General features: G+C 44.9%; 1 protein-coding gene across 1 annotated transcript in view; it reads left to right on the forward strand.

Moving 5' to 3' along the window:
* Positions 1-3314: 3314 nt before the first annotated feature.
* The window catches only part of PGBD5 (piggyBac transposable element derived 5), a 73819-nt gene continuing 54189 nt past the window's right edge, over positions 3315-22944 (forward strand). The window contains exon 1 of the mRNA XM_056344115.1: positions 3315-3996. Coding sequence (XP_056200090.1) covers positions 3330-3996 — 667 coding nt within the window. The 5' untranslated portion in view covers positions 3315-3329. The remainder of the gene's footprint in view (positions 3997-22944) is intronic.

Genomic DNA, 22944 nt, shown 5'->3' on the forward strand with positions numbered 1-22944 from the left:
CGATGTATCTTTTCTTGTCTCTGTAGCACTTTGCAGTAATGATTTTATGCTTCGCTCCCATTGCTCTTTTATCATATTGTGCATAATAACAAATACTGTTTCCTTTTATCGTATTGCATGGTATTTTCCTTTATTATATTGTAATATAATAAACTGCATTTATTCTTATATTTGATTTGGAATTCATTTTTGTTTGGCATCCAGTCAATCAGCAAAACAAGAAGGCACCATTGCTATTGCAATAAAACCAGAAAACTTCAAGGAAAAATAACCCCAAACATTTTATCTGTAGGCAAATTAAAAGTGGATCCACAGATTGCCATGGATACAAAAGTCTGTTTACTCTAGTAGTGTTTTCTAGCAGCTAAACACAAGTATAAGTGATTAAGGAGAAAAACCATCTATGTTTACCTTCTTCCATTAGGTTTATATAATTAGTTCTTTAAGCTGCAAACCACCACTGGTGACCTTTTTCTCAACTGTTCATAAAACCCCAGTGGGCTGATGAGACCATTTTTAGAACCACTTGTTCTGTCTCTGCCTCTCCACAATCATTTGGGATCAAATGACTGCTAGCATGTCATACAGGGCAATTTTCACAACCCAGAACCCTCATTTTGGGTTACAGTAATCCAACCGGTAGTTTGTATGGCTGGTCTGAGAGGAACACATGAACAGCTACATCTTAGACCATAAGGCAAGCCAAAACTGTTGGCACACAGCCCTGTGTGGGACCCTCTATGGTCTTGTCTCAGAAAAGTGATCTTATCTTCCCATGCACGCATGAGAGACTAAAGCAGCCTCTCTGCTTGTGGGACAGGCAGAAGAGCAACTTGTCTTTGATTAGACTAGGCTGAAAGAGGTGAAATTCCATCAACAAAAGGTGTATGGCAGGAGACTCCATCTATAAAATGTCACATTGGATTGGTAACTGCAAGCGTCAGTCCTGCCTCTCTCTCAGTGTAGTGGTGTCTTCCCAGAGCTCTTGTGTCCAACATTCTCTTCCAAAAAGGAAAGCTGAAGCTCTGACATCTGGCATGCCATTAGGAAGGAAGGTCCTGGCAGTGTGCCTTGGCCAGCTGTGATGGGAGCCTGTTTCTGGAGCGAAGCACGCAAGTGTGGGGAGAAAATGTTCTTGATGCAACCAGCAGTAGAGAGGGCTGTATGGGTTTCTTCAGACTCTGAGCTGTTCCCATTTTTACCAGGCACCCATTCTGATAAACCTTTTTCTGTCCTGGACTTCAGAGAAGTCCTTCCTGCTGTGGGTTTTATTGAAAATTAGCAAATTTAAAGACATCTGAGTGTCCATGGACACTTTCATAGAACCTGGATGCTGAGGTGAATTCTGTATCACCTGGACAGACACCTCCATTCATCCACAAATCAAGTTTATTTCAATGTTTCTAGTACAAAGAACCTGTCAACATCTTTAAAGTTTTGGGGTTTTTTTTCAGTCTTAAAAATCATTGTGTGAGAAAGTTGTCACAGAGCATGGCTATTTTTTGTTTCATGGGAACAGCATATAAAACAGACAACATTTGAGAAGAATAATCTGTGGGTTTCTACATGCCAATCCAGCAAACAGGACTCACGAAGTTCAAGCTGGTTGCTCATCGTTACCAGCAAGAAAAATTCTGCAACTCCAGTTATGTCTTCCTGTCAGAATATTCTGAAGACACAGGGTGGCATGGATGTGATTAAAGGGATAGCTTGGCATACAGAGCTATGGTTTCTGGTGACCAGTGAGGTGAAATGAACTTAGTGTGATGCCCAAGTTACAGGCTACGTTGGCAGAGCTTGCAGTAAAAAATAAAATAAATTTGTACATAAACAGTAATTTTTTAATATAATCAATAAGACACTTAAAAGATTTTTCAAAGTAGAAATACAGCCTAGATCTCACCCCTCAAATTATGCTGAGCTTTTCTGTTTGCTTAAGGATGCACAGGAGATGGATCCTTTTCTCTGGAGCTGGCTGTATGCACTACACAGAACTTGAAAGTTTTAAGGAAGCCATTGCAATTTGAAAATATCTGAATAGAACATAAGATTGGTCTTTTAAATACCTACACGGTCTAGCCTTTATCATATTCCAAGCTGTGGAGTCTTTGAGAATCATCAGAAGGACGTTAATCTTGATTTTTCAAAGACAGAAACATTCAGTATTATAAGATTTGTAAAATCTGTAGCACTAACAAATCTTCAGATCGACCTACACTGAAAGTTTGCATCAAAAAATGCAAATAATATGCCCCCACACCATTGCAATCGAAATTACCGTTTACTTTGAAAGCAGCGCTGTGAAAGGGTAGGCTCGATAGCTGGTATCACTGTCAGCAAGGAGGGAGGCAGGGACTGTCTCCCTAATGAGTGTTTGTACAGTAACCAGCACAGCGGGATGCCAATAGCAATATTAATAAACCTTGATCAGAGATTTCAAACATTCCTGTAACATCAGACAGACCATTCTGACGGCAGCACAATCAGGGGCTTCCGCTGCTCTATGAAATCCTTAGATTACTCCCGGGACACTTCTGAATCACGTTTAACTAACCCAGTCAGGGCACCGCTATTTTCACTTCCCTCATTTTCCTTGTGCCACCATATTGCTTTTAAACCAGCGGCGATTTTGCAGGAACAGTTACTTCACACCACCCTCACCCGAGAAACCCACACACGGCAGGAACTCAGCCCCACAAGCTGCAGGGAGCTCAGCACCGGGTCCAGCGGTGGGACTGAGCCCCACATGCTGCAGGGCGCTCAGCACCGGGTCCAGCGACGGGCAGGGGCACCACGTCACCCCAGGCCCACGCAAAGCCTCCTTGAAACCCGAGCCTTTGCTTCGGGGGCCGCCCCAGCGCTGGAGCTCGGTGTCCCGCTTTGGGGCAGCGACACCCGGGCTCGCACTGCCGTGCCCCTGCTCACGCTCCCCCACCAGCCGCACGCCACCACGGGCTGCGGTGGCCCTGGCCGCGCCGTCGAGGCGCTGATCCACCCGGCCCCTGCCCCGGCGCTTCTCCTCCCTGGGGAGGCTCGGGGCGGGGGGGCTGCAGCGGGAGCCTGTCCCCCCGTGCTCGGGCGCTGCCGGCGGGCTCGCAAGCACCGAGGTCAGCGCTCCAGCCGCTGCCGCGCTCCAGCGCCGCGGGCGGGGGACCGGGACCCCCCTTCCAGCAGCGGCGCGCAGCGCGCCCCCGCCGCAGCCGGCCGCTGTGGTTTTAAATGGGCGGGGCGGCGGCGGGCGGTGGCGGGCGGCGGGGCGGGCGGTGGGCGGCCCGCGCTGCCCATATAACCCCACCTCCCGGGCGCGGGCCGCCGCCGTAATTGGCTGGATGTGGTACTTGGAGATGTTGAGCTGGCTCCTTCCCCCCATGTCCCTGCACACACACAGGGGCGGGTGGTGCGGGCGGGAGCGGGAGGCAGGGTTCAGCCCCGGCGCTGGCGGGGGTCCCCCCGCTGCCTGCCTGCCCGCCGCCGTGCCCGAGCCGCTCCTGCTGCTGGGCTGCTGCCTGCGGCCGCAGGACCCGGCCGAGCCGGCCCGAGGGGAGCGCGGGCGGCTGCTGGCGGCGGCCGAGATGATGGCGGAGGGCGGCGGCGGGCCGGCGCGGAGGAAGGCGCTGTCGCTGCTGGAGGCGGCCCGCTCCCGCTACGAGAGCCTGCAGATCTCCGACGACGTCTTCGGGGAGTCGGGCCAGGACAGCAGCGGGAACCCCTTCTACAGCACCTCGGCCGACTCCCGCTCCGCCGCCTCTTCCCAGGACGAGGAGGACGACGAGGAGGACGAGGGGCCGGGCCCGCGGGGCAGGGCGGCCCGGCGCCGCGCCCCCAGGGCGGCGGCCACCCCGGCGGAGCGGCGGCGGCAGCGGCAGGGCAGCGGCGGCGGCAGCGCCGTCCCGGGCGGCCCCGGCCCTATGGAGGAGGAGGAGGAGGAAGCGGAGAAGGGGGGCTGGACCCGGTCGCTGCGAGACGTCCCACCCCCTCACTTCAAGGATGGCAGCGGTACGCGGCGGGCGGGCTGCCGGGGCAGGGGCGGCGGGGCCGGCCGGCCCCCGGGAGCGGGGGTGCCCGGAGCGCGGCGCCGAGGCCTGGGTCGCGGCGTGGCCGTGCCCAGCGGCGCCAGGGTGGGCAGCCGCTGCGGGCCCGGCTTCGGGCTGGGCTGGCGCCCGGCCCCTGGCCTCGGGGCGGGAGGCACCACCCGCCCGGCGCCCTCCCGGGGCGGCCCTGCTGTCGGGCCGCCGGTGCCCAGGGCCGGGCGCGCCGGGGCGGTGAGCGGAGGGCGAGGGGAGGCCGCGCCTGCTTAGTCACAGGCGTCCCCTCCCCGGCGCCGCAGCCGTGCCCCGAGCGCCCGCGGCTACGGGCATCCCTGCGGGAAGCGGGCAGGCGCGCCCCGGAGCGGGGGGTGCTGCTCGGGCCCCCTCTCTGGCTGAGCTCAGGTGTGGTGGGGGGCTCCTCTTCCCTGCTCACAGGTGGGGAAACCCGCCGGACCTGGGCCGTGCGGGTGACCTGCCTGCACTGTGCTGGAGAGCCCTGGGATTCCCTCTGGCTGCAAGGCTTGCAGTGCAGCTGTCCCGAACCTTAACCCTTCTTGCGCGGCTTTTGGCCAGGGTGAATGCCAAGAGCGGTGAGATGCTGTGATGTGACGTACAGCAGCACTGAGACATCCGTGGACTGGCTTGTGTAGCCAGGTGCACCTCTGGTTTGCCTAGGGAGCCATTACACCGTATCTGTCTGCAGGCCTCCGCAACCAAGTTGACTGTACAGCAGGCAAGGCTTTGCAAAAAAAATTAAAAAAAAATAATTAATAGTTATGAAGAGCTGGGATGTGAAATAAAACACTTGCATCGCAGAACAGGGTGTGATGACTGCTGTCATCCTCAACTGAGCTGACAGCTTGCCTGTCATAAGGTTGCTTGTCTTCACTGTTTTGTTCTGGTTTTTGTTAGTGTTTAATTACTTCGTTTTGCTGTTAAAATGTAAATGTAGAAGAGTGCTGCTACACTTGGTGTAGTGTGCTGAAATCTGTACGGTGGGACAGGCAGAAACCTATCTAAGGAAGCAGCTTGGGATTGAGGGAATAAAGGTGGAGCTAGCACTGGAGCCCAGAGAAAGTTCTGTCATGCCTTTGACAGATGTGCAAATAGAACTTGCATCTATCTCTAGAAATAGCTAGACGCTGTAAAATGTTTAAATATCAAGCTGATGTGCCTCTTTAAAGGACTCTTAAGTTTTATTCATGATTCTTATTCATAAGCATATCTAAGATCAGTTTCTGGATCATAGGCTTCATGATGTGATGCTATTTCGGCATCAATTATCACTTAATTTCTCTGCTGACTTATTTCTTCGTGTCATTACTTTATAGTAATATCCATTTTAATGTCGACAGAGCTGGGATTAGTGTTTTAATTCTGGTTTGGAAAAGAATTAAGTTGATGACCTATTAATTCAGGGAATTCATATTTCTTTTGAAATAAAGGAGTCTCTTTAATGGTTGTCAGTCATAGATGCAGGTGTCTCATGAGGAAGGTATATGGGTATTCTTGTGAATATTTCCCCCTAGTAATAGATGGGGAAGAGGCTGCTGCTGCCCTTTCGTTCTGTTGATCATGATAATAGATGCTGCATGCTGTTCATAGCATGCTGATTTGGCTTGGCGGAGGTTCAGTTGGTATCATGATTTGATATGTGTGAAACGTGTACCCTCTGTGATATTTTTATTTTCATGACTCAAATTCCAAGCTATGGAAACTACTGCACTGTATATAACTAAGCTCTTATAATTCTAGTTTGTAGAATCAACTGGTTTTAGACCATGCATATACTGTACAAGTATACTTGTACAGGCACCATTGTCACTTCATTGGATGCTGTTCTGACCCAAGAGTTTGATCCATACCTGCTAAGTACCTTCACTGAGGTGAAGACAGCTGTCCCTTGCAGTGACAGCACATGTCTCAGTCACTAATGGAGCACAAGCAAGAGATGCAGGGTCAGACACAGAGCACTAACAAAACTGTATTCTCTGTTCCAGTGTCTTGGATGTAGGAATCCTTTCTTCCTAGGTTCTGAGCTTAACATGAAGAGGTTTTCATGAGACTGAGATGAAACTTATCTCTGGTTAGCATCAAAACTTCAGAGTTCAGCCTTTTGCTCAAAATCTCAAGAGAAGAATCCTAGTGGCAAGTACTTGACATCATCTGATGCCAGAAGACAAATGTCCTTGTGGACTGAGTCTCATGAGACGTCAATGCTAGAAATACATTCTTGAGTCAGACTGGGATCAAACCTAGTGTCAGGCGGTTTGGTCTGGGAGACTGCCCCTTTATGAAAAGGAAGGTGAGGAGGAGGAAAAGGTTTAGGTCAGTTAATGAGCTAAAGCTCCCAAAAAGGGAATGAAGAGCCACTTAAACTCTTGTGGTCTTTTTAACTACAAGTAGAAAATACTATGTCTTCCTTTTTTATTTTTTTTTTAGTAGATTACTTAATACTGCCTTTCCCTCCCCAGCCTCAATATTCAACTGATGTCTTCAAGTACTGTATCCATCCCTAACTGAAGCTAACTGATACTTCATCTCAAAAAAACACACTGGAGGCCCAGATATGCTGGGAGCTGCTGGCAGTGTTGGATGGTTCAGTATGTCCTCAATCTGCAGTCAGTCACTGTGTGTGTTTGTGGTGACACCTGCCTTGCATGTACGGCAGGTTCTGACAAACTGGGAAAGATCTGGATTGAATTCTGTGTCAGGAGAGAAGTGACAGGATGGCATCACTATGCAACACTGCTGTTTGTGTCACTGCTTTTTATTTTCTGCCCCATCTTCAGGGATCTCCAGTTACTGTTGTTCTTATTCCGTTTAATAAAAATAGTGGGTGCTTAGATTCCCTGGGGGAAAAAAACCCAGGTTAATAGCTTTAGCTAACTTCCTTTGTGAAAATCCAAAATAGGTGTTAACTTTAACACAGAGGTTAGAACATACGGCTTGCTGGCACTTCGTGTTATTTCCAGTTAAGCTACCCTGCAAAATCATTCTCTTTAGTTGCTGAGAAAAATCCCACCCACATTGTGATGCCCTGATTTTTAAGCTGCTAACTAATGGTGCTGTGTAGTTCTGATTAAAACAGGTTGAGGAAACGAGTGACTGTTGCAAATATCAAAGCAGTAACGCGAGTTCTGAGGTACTGGGATATAAGTAGTGGATGGGAGGTTTTGAAGGCAGTTGCTGAAATGCCTTCCCTTCACAAACCGTGCCTGGCTACAGCAGGTCCATGGGTAGGTCAACATGCATGTTTAAAAGGATGATGGCATCCATGATCAAATGTTGGATCCAGGCATGTTTTGGCATCTCTCTTCTCATGCTCCCCAAACCTCACTGTGAAGGTGAAGCACAACTCATTTGTTGGGAAGTGAACTTACAAATAGATAGGCTTTCTAGGAAAGGGGGTCTGACCTCTGCCCAAACAGTACTTTAATTCTGAAAGGAGGGACAGCTGGGGCTCCTCTGGCTTCCCTTCCTCTGAGGGCAGGACAGAGCTAGCTTTGGAAGTGCAGAAAGAATAGGAGAACACACTGCTGCTAGGGTAGGGAAAGCATAACTGAAATGGAGAGAGAGAGTGAGCAACTATTATTAATTCAGTGACAAGATAGTTACGAGTCATAACTCAATGTAAAGCCTTCATTTCTGGTGGCTCCTGCCTCAGACTTAATTGGTATGCTTTTCTTCCATCAAGAGTGGGGTGGCTCTTTCCCTCGTTAGGTCAGCAATTTGGCCAGGAAATGTTCTGTAACAGAAGCCCTGTTGGTTCTGGTCTTTCTTCATGGAGGATCTTAGAAGGTGCAAATACCCTGGTATCGCTGCAGCTTGATGTTCCTGAACTGGGGTAGCTGGTGTTCCCTTCCTAGAGTTCAGTGCTTCCTGTGCCCATACAGTTTAGTGACCAGAAAATTGGATCTTGGATGTAAGATCACTTCTTATTGTTAGGGATAATGTTTTAGGGTGGCAGCAATAGCAGGGAAGCCTGAACAAAAGTAATGCTGAAGTTCTCAAAGTTACAGACAGTCGGTGCTACTGTTGTCTCTATTTTCTGTGCCCTCCAAACCCTGTTCTTCAGCCTAGACACAAGGACAAGATGTTGAGTGTTCTTTGCTTGAAAGAGCATAGCAGCTCTTAAAGTTGCATTTAGAGAGTGTAACTAGCTTTTTATGGATTTCCAGAGTATTTCTCTGAAACACTAAATGTGCTGTAAGTTACCATCTTTGAAGGTAGAACAGCATGCTCTCAGGGAGAAGTTGCATGACCATGTCTAGCAATCAGGCTCTCCTTGTCACCTTGAAAAGGTTTAAATGAATATTTAAATAGGGTTTTTTGGGTGGTTTTCTTTTTAATGAGAATGTTCTTTTCCAGAAAGATGAGGTTATGGGAAACAGTCATTTCTTCTGTCATGACTGCCACATGAGAGATGGTCTGCACAAGGCAGGGTATGTTATGAGAGATGAAATGAGCCTGCATGTTCCAGCTAAAGTCAAGGAAGCAAGGCACAGCTTTTTACATTCCAGGTTGTGACCACCCTCACAGTAAAAAAGGTTTTTCTTATATTTCATCAGAAGTGTCTGTTTGCATGTCATCTGATAAGACTTCACTCTTGACTGGATTTTTTTCAGTAGTATTGTTTTGTTTGTGAATGTTAAATAAGGAAAATGAGTTAATTCCTTCAAATTCGTATGTAGTGAATCATACAATACAATATATATTGATAAAACATGGAGTTGTTCATTTGACCAGTGTTCTAAATAGTTTTAGCAGAGCTAAACAATGCAGTTAAATAGTCAAAGGAGAGGAAAGTGATAAAGATAAGGGGAGAAAGGCTTTTAGCTGTTATTTGAATGGCTGTAATTGTAACTGGGCAGAAAGTTTTGGAAAGTCTTTGCAGGTTGTAGGGGGAGATCCAATGCACATACTGTTCCCAAGAGTGTGGACAGGCAGGTGTGAAGGCAGCATCCCAGCAGCAAGGACCCTGAGGAAGAGCTCTTGGGTTGGCCTGGGCCATGAGAGAGGGCCATAAACATGCCACCATCTAACAGCAGTGGTGATCTTGGTTCAGGTCCTGAACAGAATCTGAAGGCATTAATCATATTACATTGAGATAAGTACTTAAAGATTCCAGAGGTGGAAGAAAAGCTATGAAAGCTACTGAATTGCTTATGGCAGATTCTGCTTCAGAAATATGTTGGCCGAGTTCACTGACTCTGATCAGTGCCACTGATGTGAGTTGTTCTTTCTTAGTTACGTCATCAAAGAACTTAGCTGCTTTTGACTTGCATAACCATGGAAAATACTGGAGGGTGGGGGAGGGAATGCGTATCTATATAATCTGTTCTTGCATTCCAAGCAGACATTACTTACAATGACAGTATCGCTACACTTCTAAGATAGATAAATACATCACAAATGTGTACACTACTACTTTGCAGAGCCTTTATAGGATGACTTTAAGGTTCGAAGCTTTGCTAAATAAGTGAATTATGCAAAGGCTTAATATCTCATACATATTACGAAATCTAAATGTGCTTTTCAGGTGGTCTTACTGGGTTTAGAGCACACTGTCCTGCTTCCGTCATCACTGCAGTGGCTCAAGTGCATCACATGACAACCTTATTGTTTCTAACATGTAGTGCAACTTGGCTATCTTCTTTCTTCGGTTGCCCATACCTCTGCTATTAAACATGTGTTTGGGGAATAACCTAGTGTTAATAAGCCTCATGGAAAAAGCTGTTCTTTGCTTTTATACAGAGAACCAGTTTTGGTCAGTACTGGGGACACGGAAGTCTGTAAGCACTGCAGATCAAGGTCTTCTCCATAGACGCTATCTAACCTTTTCAGAGAAAAAGCATACTTGCTCCTAGGTCTGTTGCTCCATAAAATTAGTCTTTTCCTCTTGCTTTGATGGGTTATTTAAAAGAAGTAGATTAGCTCCTACAGCTACTCATGTCCTTTTTGTCAACATCACAGAAAGAGTACAGCAGTTTCTATGTCTGCACACCTTTAAGTCAACCTGGAGAGGAAATTAATCTCTCAGCTGAGTCTAATGAGGATGCTAATAGTGGAGTTGACTTGCTGATTCTCTATAGACTTCTAGGTCACAGGAAACTGTCCTGGATGCCATAGACTTAAATTGGAAATTTCTCTTAGGTGTGCTTGTTCATGCAGGTGTTTTGTTTTCCTCCCATGCTCAAGCTTCCCAAATTTTGGAGTAGATGGATTTAGCAGTTTGGAAGTGCAAGGTGCTTCCCAAAGGGAAGGTAGTCATGGATACAGCTAGACATTTTATCTAGAGATCAGTGGAATATAATCCCTAAAATACCTTATTCTTCTGAATACTGCCAGAATTTGGCCATGTTATTAGAAAACAGGACAGATGGATTCAAAAGGAATGCATGGCTAAGACAAATGCATGAGAATACTAGCATTTGACATTACATTTCCTTATGGCAAGGCATCCTTCCTAGGAGCTTATCCAAGCTCCCACTTCATATTCCTTAAAGAACAGGGTGTTAATTGGTCCCTGGTTCCGTCTGAAAATGAATGGACATGTAACTGAATAGGTCTTCTAAAAATGAAACCAGAGCTCCTTGATTGAGGAAGTGCAGGGAAGTAGGCTAGGAAGGCTCCTTAGCTTATTTTGACTTTTTATAAATTACTGCTAGATTATCTCGTGATTTTCTGTAATGACAACTGGTATTAATGGCACATAATAGAAAACATGCTTTCGATTCTGCTTTCTTGGACAGCATGAGGGATTTATATGGCCTGTATTGACAAACTATAATTGCCATTAAGAAGGACAAAGAACAAAACCAAGCAGCTTCTATTCAGCAAGCAACACAAAGCTGTAGCTGCTTAGTTGAAAACTGGGCAAACTGAAGTGTAGTTGATGAGGCACACTGTAAGGATGCAAAAATATGTCAGAGGGATACAGAGGAGAGACAGAAGCAAAGAATATCGTGTATGTCTGTATGGATGGGGGGAATTAGCTGTGCATTGGACAGGAAGATTACCTAACTGAGATAAAAGCAAGTCCATCAGTAGGCACAAATGGAAGTGTTATTTCTAGTGAAGAAAAAGCAGCAGAAAGATTTAAAGCAGCTGCTGCTATAACTAAATCATTTCTGATTACGTATGGCAGAGAGGTGGGTGTGTATGAAAGATGAAACTGGAGCAAAAAATGAGAGTATCTTTCTTTTTTTAAGCTACTTATGAAATTCACTGTTGTGGAAAGTCTGACTATCCAGTGTGTATAGTCATCTCTCCTTTTTTGAAAGGTAGATACTGGCTAACTTCCCAGTGGGTAGCACTTGTAGGTGTGCAGTCTGGGGTCAGCATGTAGCTGTGGGCATGTGGCTGTTCCCATTGATGTCATGGTGCTGTCTGCTGCTGGATGTACCCTGCTAATACATGGCTTGGGCAGTGGTCATCTTGTCAGTTCATGCCCAGAAAAACTACTTTGAAGAGGTTATATGTGTTAAAACTCATCCATGTATGCACTTAATGCTTATGGCTTTTGGGAGGGGGATCTAGTTTTACTTTGCTCCAGTAGAGGGAAAACAGTTCAACTGGACTGCAAGGCAAGAGGTGGCCAGCCTTCCCCAGAGGGCAGTGGGGGAGTTCATAAACCTTCACGTGCTGCGGTGGCCTAGCAAAAACCAAGGACCTTTGGTTTGGGATGAGAGATTCCCAGGATGATCTTGAAAAATGTTAAGATGCTCTTATATTTGCCATGCTGTATATATTGCATTATGGATATTAATACATATGTGCATATACATTCTTATCTGGCCTTTCAAAGGGCTTCTTGCTTGCTGGACTGTGTTCCTGAATGGGATCACTACATGAGAAGACCTCCTAAACCCGAAGACTTTTCCTTATCTCTTAGCCATCATAGTTATTCCACACTTAGAAACTTGTCCTCTTATGTAGTTATTGGTTGGTTTGAGATGAAATAAAATACAGTGTCTGAAGGTTTATACCTGTGAGATCTGCATTAATTTCTTCTTGTCTTTGGCTTTGAGATTAAAAGAACTTAAGCACTAAGACCTGGAGTGCATCTGAGTGATCTGTAGCTATTTGTATGGTGCTAACACTGCTGCAGCCGGTCTCAGCCCCTTCTTTTAACGGTAGGGAAAGGAGGCAGCTTTGAGCATGTCACGAATCTCCCCCATTGAGAAATGAAGAATGATGGATTTTGGAGTAAATGACATCCTGCTTTTTCCACTTGACAGGGTTGTGCTTGGTAAATAAGGAATGACCTTCTCAAAAAAGACCTTTCTTCATCTGCTTCTGTACTACTGGGTAATGACTCACACTTAAACTGACATCAGAGATGGTCTAAAGCAGCTTGTCAAACCTGTGCCCTGTGGGGTCCGGGGCTCCCTGTGGGCTGGGTGTCATGGGGACTCCCCGTGGGGGTCTGTCAGAGCCAGGCTTGGCAGCCAGGGCCTGTCCAACCACCAGAGCCAGGACAGTTGTGGCCGAGGGTGGTGAGGCAACCCTGGTCACCGCACACCTCCTGAGGGACAGGCTGAGGCCAGGTCAGGATGCGGCCCGCAGCTGGGCAGGGCCTGGCAGTCAGCTAGCCAGCCATGGTGGTGCCCCTGGGGCACTGGCAGCAGGTCCTTGACACAAACTCTCTGGCAAAGGCCATGACTTTCTGTAATGTCTTTTCCACAAAAAAAAAAAAGGTGTTGAGAAGGAATTTGGCAGTGCTCAATGGGGCTGCTTTTCGGGCCCACTTCCCAGTGGCTCTTGTCTCTCTTTACCCTGTCCCTACAGCCTGGGCTGTTGGTAGCCAGCCCTCTCGTCAGCCATGGAGAGCCTGACTGCCTCCGGGAGTGACTGGGAGAGGGTGCTGTCATCTTGATACCTTTCTTTCTCTAGTACCTAAAGGAGGCCTGCAAGAAGGCTGGAGAGGTGCTTTTTGCAATGGTGTGTAGCGATGGGACAAAGGGTAATGTCTTTAAACTGTAAGAGGGTAGATTAAGATTGGGCATTAGGAAGAAGTTCTTCACTGTGAGGGTGGTGAGGCGCTGGAACAGGCTGCCCAGAGCAGCTGTGGATGATGCCCCATCCCTGGAAGTGTCCAAAGCCAGGTTGGACAGGGCTTTGAGCAACCTGCTGGAGTTGCCATGGGAGGGTAGTTGGAAGTAGATGGTCTTTAAGGTACCTTCCAACCCGAACCATTCTATGATCCTATTTCATAGGTGCCCTGCAAGTTCTTTTCGGTTCAAATTACTTTGGCTGTTTATTTCGTGTGTATGAAACAAGGTACCAGCTTGTGGTGGTTTTGGTCCCTGGAGTGGTTATGCATAGTAAGGAGCTATCTGAGCCTTGCGGCAGCCAGCCATGGTCCAGGTGTTGCCTGTCAGGCTTATCTCATTGCTTTCTATTCTGAATTGGAAACAAATTCTTGAGGCAGGAACCATCCCTGCATTACTAGCTCTGAGTTTCACGTGCTTTGCATTACACTACTTTTGCAACAAACAATGCAGAGGTTAAAATATATAGGGGGGAGAAGCAGCCAGATGCAGAAACATCTGACTGAATAAATGCCATCTAGTCCCTGTCAGGTATTATCACTAAAATCATCATTATGGCAAATGTCTATTTCTGGTCTCTGTTTGAATTCAATAAAACCTGGCCCAGTATCTCCAAAAACATGTTGCATAAAGATCTGGCAAAAGCTTAAATGTTCTGATGGAAGAATTTTACTTTTTTTTAATTTAATGAGAATTTGAAACCGCCTTCCTAAATGGAGGTGGACTTACTGAATTTGTTTAAGTTTTAGATAACATCAAGTTCAGAGTGACTTTATGTACACTGGAGGACAGCTGAGAATTTGCAAGGTTCTTGACAGCCTGAAATAGCCCAAGGCAGAAAAACAGCATGGTGCAAGAGAAATGCTTAGTGTGAAGGCAGCAGTGACTAACAGCAGAAGTGGAAAATGGAGGGGAAAGGGAAGAACTTGTTTAGGTGGAAAGGGAACTGGAGGTTGAAGCTGAACACCAGACAAATGTGACTCAGTACCGTGTTCTTCTGAAAAGGCAAATATCCTCTGCAGATATTTAAACAGAGTGTACTAGACTTGCAATGAGACTGGCTCACCATTTAGGAGAGACACTCTGGGTCACCAATCCAGGTGAGAAGCAAATAGTCAAATGTGAAGAGAAAGACTGAGAAACAGAAAACCTACTAGTTGGACCACCTTTCAGTACTCTGTTTTTAAGCTAAGTGGCCATATGAATGTGTGGGCTATTACAGGCAAGTGTATTGTCTGCCGTACCTGCTCTGAAAACTGAATATAAGAAATAGCAGGTATACATTGATGGCTAATTAAATCAAACAGAAAAAAAAAAGAAACTCAGTGCAGTGCTACAGAAGACATGAGGTATGTTACTGGAAACCTAAGAACAAGTGGCACTAACCTATTGTAATGGACTGACACGCAGTATGCATGCTGAATGGGGGGGGATAGAGGCCTGGACTAAAGGACTTCCTGAGGTCCCTTCCAGCACTTTTCTCCTCTGTTTTAGATTGGTTAAGATAAACGCTAGGGAAGCTGCTTAGTGGCAAGTTGTGTATTGGAGCGTTATGCAAAAGACTGGCTACTTGCATCTCCTGGGTTGGTTTTGGGAGCAGGGAGAAAGCTGTGTTAGCTTGTGGGGAAGAGCTGTGTGCTTGTAGAAGGCCTCTTAATCCATTAAGGTGAAGCTCCCTGCTTCCCTTTGCCCCATTAAAGTGGCCTAGGCACACCTGACAGTCACTTAGGGTATCCTTCTCACCCTCACTTCTATGATAATGAGTTGTGTGTCCATGAATCTTGTATCTCTACTGAAACAACTCATTCTGAGGCTTCTTCTGTATGTTAAAAATCTTATGCCAGGGATGCCTGATACAATGCTGCCCAAATACTTGTGAGATTAGCAATGCCACACTTTGGAGGCACTTAGTTACTGCATCATCCAGTGGTGCCTAGGGTCATACTTGCCTTTGTCCATGATTCTTTTTGAGGTATGAAGAGCCTCCTTGCAGCTGAATCTCAACACAAATATCTGTAGACCATGAGGATAGATACATGGAGGAAGACCAGTGCAGGTCTGGAATAGGCCCAGCTAAGTCATAGTCCAGGCTATCTCCACTAAAGATAACTAAACCCCATCCTAATGCTACCTAGAAAACCACTGGCTTAGAGGTCTGTTGTGTGTCACTCTTCTGCAGAATAAAGAGACTGTCTCTGATTTGAGCAGATAATTGGAGGAAAAAAACTTCTGTTATTGATCTGTAAGATTTATTTTGGCCAACAAATCCAGCTACTATCTAGTAGGATGATCAGTCCAGCATTGCCCAGTGTCTTGATAATACACTCAGTTCTAGTCAAAAATGAAACAATCTCTTCCCTAAAGTCTCCTACTTTCATCCAGACAACTCCTCTCTCAGTCAAGGATCTGGCTAAAGAGGAGACATTAGTACTCTTACTCATCCCTGTTGCTACCAATTAACAAGTACCTAGCTAGAAAAATAACAGATAAATTCAGTGAGCCTGCAAGTAGTATCTTAGAAGCTTACCCAGTAAAAATGATTCTAAGGTCACCTGTCTGTGATACAAATGCTCTACATTTGTCTTGATGTCCTTGGTTAGTCCTTTCTCCAAAATCTGTTCAGTCTTTGAGGAGTGCTGAGATCAGAGTAACAAGTTTAAAGTTGCCAAGCCTGTTATTTCTCTTTGAAAGTCTTTGTTTTCTCAGCTTAACATGTTACCTTGAACTTGGATTCACATAGATTCTTGTTATGGGACTCCTAGTATACGAGGATTAGAAATGGAAATATAAACCGCAAGATTTGAAGTTTTTGTTGTCTTTGCCACAGGTATTGCAGCTTCTGGTGTTCTGCCCTCAGACTCATGAAACTTATTCCCGTATGAATCCCACTAGTGGCCTTGAAAATGAAGGCAAAATCCTTGCCCTGGCAGCTGAAGCGTGCCTAGGTCATGAGTCTGTGTCCTGAAAATTTCACTTGCCTCGCTTCCTTCTCCTTCCCCTTCATCCCCGTTGTATTTGCTTAAAGAGCATTTTGGGTGTTTCTGGACAAGGCGCAGCTGTTTCTGGTTAAGAGGAGTGGGAGTATAGCCAGAAGTACCCAATCCTACAATCCCACTAGACTGGGGTATATGCAAACCGTGCTGAGCTCTATTAAGTGCAAATTATAATCCAAGCACCTACTTTCTTTTTGGGACAGATGGTGGGTGTAAAATATTCAGCTATGGGTATTTTTGAATTGATACTGTCAAAGTGGGTACTGAATATGAAATTGTTCTGGGAATATGAAATGGACTTGACACTGTTCATGTGTTGTTGAGATTGTACCAGTTCTTTTCTTTTTGGCTGTTGGCTATCACTCTCTGAATCAATGAAAAGATACTAAGTGAGCATTAGTTTCTTTGTAAAAGCACCCATTTGTATGCTGAAGCAGAAACATTTGATGGGCAGATACTGCAGTTGAGTGAGTGAAATGTTAAAATACAAACTGTGTCTTTTCAGGTCTTTTGCGGAAAGGTTGACTCAAAAAGGGGTCTGAATATTGACCTGGAGCGGCTTGACATTGAGCAGCGCACTACCAATTGTTCTAATGTCAGCTTTCTTCCTTAAGATAAAAGGGAGATGGGATTCTTTCTTTTTAAGTTGAAATGGGCAGCTAAAGGGAGAATGCTTCAGCAGAATACTTTCATCAGGAAAGGAGCAAGAAACAAGTATAACAAAAGCTGTTCAAAACTACTTTGAAGCTTTCCATTTCTGCTGAATCCTTTTAATCTGTACTATAACCTTTTCCTAACCTGCTCTTCTCTGCTTCAGCATTTAGTTTCTCTAATTGTATTTTGCTTCCTAGAATTCTTTGCTGTTATAAAAATGAATGTTTCTCTAATGTCTTAATATAGATCCTACCGATACTTCACATTTTAAGGTCATGTACTCAGTCATTATGAAACTTCCTTTTTTGATTCTTCTGGGCTCTGCTGGACACCATGTATCCACTGTCCTGTTAAAATTGCAGGTAGTCTCGGGCAGGGGTTCATTGTTCAAATGTTGCTGCTTAGTAAGCCAGGCTTTTTACAATTTTGCTCTGCCCCGTGTGCTCAGGTTTGTTCCTGTGGGAGGAGAAGGTAAAGGTCTTACAGGTATTGAGTTCTCACCTACCTTATGCAAAAATAGCTGGTGGGGGTGACAGCTTTTTGAATTGCCCTTGCTGAAACATGGTTTGCTTGAGTTCAGTCCTTTTTAGACAGCACACTTGTAGTGAGAAGAGCCTGCAGGCTCTAACAGCACCTCCTGCAATGAAAAAGCTAGTTGATTTTGAAAGGCAGGATCACATGGAGCCATAATCTGCCTGTTGTTGCATTCGTGGTGTCACATAAAGATGACAGCTGGTACTTCCAACATACCAAAATGATGGCCAGATGCCCCTGACCATGCTGCTCACCCACACCCGCTACGGTTGATGTTCCAGATCTGCTTGTGTGGGAGATGCAATATGTGAACACCTGTCACACCCGCCACAACATCAAACTTGGCATTAAAAAGGTGGAAGGAATGCAGTGTGCAGCTCAACAAAATTTGTTTCAGATCTAATAGGAGTGGTGCGTATCTATGGGTTTGGTTGCCCATGGTTAATCAACCTTCTGTTTGGATGAAGGTTGCACTTCAGGGGTATCAGCTGCGCCTGCATAGAGTTTTGAGGTTTTTACTTAATTTTTACCATTTTATGGGACTGAGGTGTGAATGCATCTGTGGTCCTGTTGCCTAGTAGAAGAGAGCAGTGGAAGTTTAGAGGCTAATGGACTGAGTAATCGGCCCAATTATTTGTGGCAAGCATTTAAGGAATATTGTCCCTTCTCCTCCCCGACCTTTATTGATGGAGGTAGGGATTTGGTCTCCTATGTCTGGTTCTTCCCTCAATTGCAGAGTGTACCCTGGAGCCCCATATTCCCCAGACATTGGTTCTAGAGGCAGAAATCTGGCCAAAATCGGGTGATGGTCTCTATTAAAGAAAACAAAATGTTACATTTGTTTAGGCAGTTTTGGTCTGGCTGTTGCTTTTCTTTGAGAATAGCTGAACTCTGTTCTTCATACAGGTGGAGCTTGAATGCTTCCTGAAGCAAGGAGACACATACACAGATTTCAAGTATTGCTTTCTGTGACTGTTGCTGTAGGCAGCCACTGTAAATTGCCTTGTCTGTAATTTAGAATGTGGAAAAGGAAATAAGCAAGATTTTAAACTTTTTAAATGTTTCTTTTTTATTTATTTAACTTTACTTCTAAAAAGTAAGAAAAGTTAGGGTTTTTTTCTAAGCAGAGTATTTAAGCACCTCTTTTGCTGTGTCTATACTTTTCCCTACTCATTCTTTTCCAGTTATTCCTGTATTTTTTACAGCCTGCATCACTTGACCACAAAGTCATTTGTTTGGAGCAGCCCTGGACTATAAGAAACATGCATAATGTCGCTTCAGAAGCACTCATTTCAGTGTAGTGTTGCACTGGTACCTAAGAATAATTTGATCACTGTAGCTTAAGATTAAGCATCTGTCTCATGCTTTCTGTTGGACTGGAGCCTAAGGTACCCTAAGAAGAGATTACTGTTGTCAGCTAACTCCTAGACTGTAGCCTCAAAAATTTCTTAAGAGATCCCTTTTGATGTTTATTGAAAGCACAACCTGTTTGCTTTGACTATACAAGTAACTTAAATACCTGACATTGTTAAATACCTAAAATTCAATGGCAAGTTCTGGACTGGATTGCTTCCTAAAACATTTTATATACTTACATCTGTTGGAAGTTTGGTATCAGGTCTGATTATAAGTGGTAGAAACTAACATTAAGACCTGTGATGAAAAGGAAAAACCTACGTTCCCCGAAGAACCCACTGGTTTCAATTTGCTTGCCAAGTTTTGAGAAGAGCAACCAGATCTATGGAGCAGTGGTCATAAGGCCCTGGAGGGAGGACAGCAGGGCTGCAGGATAGACTGTAGAGCATTTTTATAGTAAAAAGACATTTTCATCCTTTCCTGCCCCTATGCATATTGCAGTCCCAGTCTTTCTTATAGAATTAATGATTTGCATGGCTGACTGCACAATGAGTGTGCACTCTGGAAACTTCCACTAGAGAACACAAGGCTGTTAAACCACCTTTTGATTTGTGAGTGATGCAAATTAAAATTCAAAGGTGAATGTCGAGGCATGTTAATATAGTACATTATCCTTTGAATCTAGAGAAGCATATAAGCACATAATTAAACAAATGCATATGTGGTACTACTTTAATGCTACAGTATAGCAATATGCTAAAAGCAGAGTGACATGAAAACTGTTATACCAATGCCAAAATACCTCTGATTGATACCACCACTCCTCTGTTCTTACAAGAACAGTTTTCTAAGGGAGCAAAGAAATGACAGCTTTTCAAAGCAAACTGTTTATACTGGTATAAAACCTGTACAGATAGATCAGCTGAATCTTACAGGATTTGAGTGTGTACTCGGCTCTCTGCTAAAGTGAGGGTGAACTGTCTGTTGAGCTGCTTTAGTCCTGAATGCAATTACTGAAAAACTTTAGGGCAGCCTTCTCCAAACATTTTTGGTCGTGCACACCTAACAATAGTTGTTTGAGCAGCTACCCCTATCTGTGTATATTTATTTATAAATTATATACATGCACTACTGTATTAATATGCTACATACATTATAAAGCATACACAAAAATAGAAATTAAACCAGGATGACATAAAGATGAAATAAACACTATTTAAGTTTTTTATATTTGTTAACAATCAAATATTTTCTTCCAGCACTGCAATGGTTTGTCTTGTACATTCCCCTGGCAGCCCGTGTTGGAAACCACTGTGCTAAGGCCTGTGAAAGTATCTTGCTATGCAGTTCCTATATGGGCAAGCAGGCAGTGCCGGGCAAGCAGGAACTGTGGTCATTTGTATCCAGCTCTGCTAGACTGCATCAGTCCAGGCCCAGAGATAGAATTTCTGTAAAGTGCCTTGGCTTTTTCTGCCAGGAGTACTACCAGACCCTGATCAAATATTTAGCTATGATGAAAAGCAGTATGTTCACCTGCTTTCTCAGTCTTCTCTTTCCTCCCCAAATAAATAACATTCTAGCTTGCCTGGCAGGCTTGAGGTTTTGATCACACAAGGTTATAAAAACTCCAGGCCCAGCCTTGCTAATGATCTGAAGGTTGCTTTTTTTTCCTCCCACTAAAACATCAATGGAGGTTATAGCACTTAGGACCTAGTAGAATCTGGCCCTAAGGGAGGAATCTTATCAATTCTTGATGTGGAAGGGAAAATGCTACCTATTCAGGTCCATTCACAGTTAGTGAGGAGGAAAGGAGCTGCATCAGAGATGATGGAAGAAGCTGATGGTGTTGAATGAGACTCAGTAGGTCTCTTTTCTTAATTTTATTTTATGAGGCAGTCAACATAAATAAAGAATGAATGGAGAGAAATGTTGCTTAAATAAGACCTTTGTGAACATAGCAACAAGCAGCTGAGGAAGTGGAAGGGCAATGCAAGAGAGCAAATCCGTCTACAATATAAAACCAGCTTTAGAAGTTAAGTCTGGAAGGCTTAGGAAGCAGGAGGCTCCCTGTGGAGATATATCTTCTTCTTCTGTATTTGCCTTGCTGTTTCCACACACAGAGCCAAGAGAGGTGGGGGGAGGCTTACCAATCAGAACTTGAGGTTCTCGGATAATCCTTTTCCTGGGGGATTCTGTATTCAAAGAGCACTTAAAAAACAAGTTGGAAAATGAAAGAAGGTTTGGAAACAGATGAGCATTCTTGACGCCAGAGCTGCGGTACTTTATCCTGACTGGAGCAGTAGCATAGGTTGATCTTTCCTGGAGAGCAAGTTGACACTGGGCTTTCTGATAAATGAACACTGACTGATGCAGTGGCTCAGTGAGGGCACGAAGAGAGAGATGTCTCAGCTTCCTAGAAGACACAGTGGTAAAGAGGCAGAGATGCTTTGATGTCAATAGCAATAAAAGGCAGAAGAGTTTTGTCATGTGAGAGTAGTGGCTTACTTAAATAACCCTCAAATGTTATTTAAGTGGAGGCTATGAGGCATCTAGAGAATTGAGTTTTTCTTGTGGAAAATATGGTGCTAGATAAACACTGATGTGCTCAACACAGATGTTGGGCACTTGCTTGCCAGCAGGGACTGGCCAAGGCAAGAAAGGGACTCGCAACAGCAGCTCTATGTGAGTTGTTTCACATCTGCTATGAAATTAGATTGATTTTGGTGGGCTGGCTGGGCTCTACAGAAGAATACATTTCTGCCTTTGCTCACTTGCAGAAATATGTATGTCACCTTTTTGGTGTTTTAAGCCCCCAAGAATCTGAATCCACACTTGAAGGTTTTTAACTCGTCTTCCTTTATGCTGAGAATGATTGACGAGGGTGTAGATGTGGCACGCTCATACCTGTGGATTGTAGGAAAAGAGGCAGAGAATACAATTTTCAACACTTTCAAGTAACATTACACTTGTCTTTGAAACAAAAGAGAAAAGTCTTCAGTAGCAGACCTCTTTCACCAGTAATTATGGTGTTTGGTCTGTGCTTACTGGCTAATTAGATATTCCTTGCCAGAAAGAGTTTAATGGAAAAATGGTGTATGAAAGTATGACTTCAGACATCAATACTGTGTTAATTCACATGGGCCAGTGCTTGGGAGCAAGGGAGAGAAGTGGAACAGGAACCAGAGAGGGTCGGGACATCTGAGCAGCCACAGACTGGTCAGGCCCAGATGCAGATCTTTATTCTATGGCTTATGACTGAATACCGTCCAGTTGGACGTGCCCCTAACCGGTGCTGACCCAGCTGACCACCTTTAACACCTGACAGCAAATCCTTGTCTCAAAGCAGGTAACCTTAGAAACAGCAGTTTTAGACTTGAAGAATTCATAAGCCTCGTCTCATCGCTGAAGTGAAATACCAAGAGAACGGGAAAGTTGGAGATATGGCAGCATCTCAGAAACGCAGGAGGAAGGGTGGGCAGAACAGCAGAGAAGTGGAGCCTGGGGAAGCTCAGGGTCAGATAACAGCAAGCAACCAGGGAAGGCTGAGAATGTGCGGAGTGGAGCAAAGGAAAACAGGACATAGGTCCCAGTGCCAGCCTGAGACATGGATAAGCTAGAAGCACAGATGGTGTGATTCACCTAAGAGAGCAGAGCATAGCAGTCATGGAGTAGAACATGCAGGGAGGCTGACTCCTGGTTCCTGAACTCAGGAAATATTTGCTCTTGCTCAATGGGCAGGCACTTTGGAAGGGAAGCACCACTTCAGTCCTTGAGCAGCCGTCAAAATTCACAGTCTTTATTTAAATGGGAACTTTTCCAGTTATTTGCCACTGAGTAAATATATTTATTCATCATATCATGAACTCATAAGCCAGCCTGATATGAAAACAGTAGCTTACATATTTCCCCTTTAAGAAAACTGATCTGTGAGTAGATAAGAGCATGCAGGACAGGGCATGGGGCCAGCCCATGTTTACAGCGCAAAAACATACTGAGAAGCATCCTTATTACTATTAGTTAAAACATTACCTTAAGCATGCTATTGACTCTGCTTATAGCCTCTAATCAGTCACAGGCTGATTATCCTGGCCAGATTTTTGCAGATCGTGGAGGATTTAGCTCTGGCATAGTAATCCGAAGATCTGTTATGAACCCTAATATGAAGACTGCAGCTTCTATAAGAGGAAGAATATAACTAGGAAACGTGAAGCTGCAGTCACTGAGGTCTTGAGCTATAAATGTCCTAATCTGTGGTTACAGAATGGGAAGCTATTATTTCTGTTGTGATAATGCCCAGAAGCCTCTGTTGGAATCCTTAATGTT

The sequence above is a fragment of the Falco biarmicus genome, chromosome 6, assembly GCF_023638135.1.
Source record: "Falco biarmicus isolate bFalBia1 chromosome 6, bFalBia1.pri, whole genome shotgun sequence".
NCBI lineage: Eukaryota > Metazoa > Chordata > Aves > Falconiformes > Falconidae > Falco > Falco biarmicus.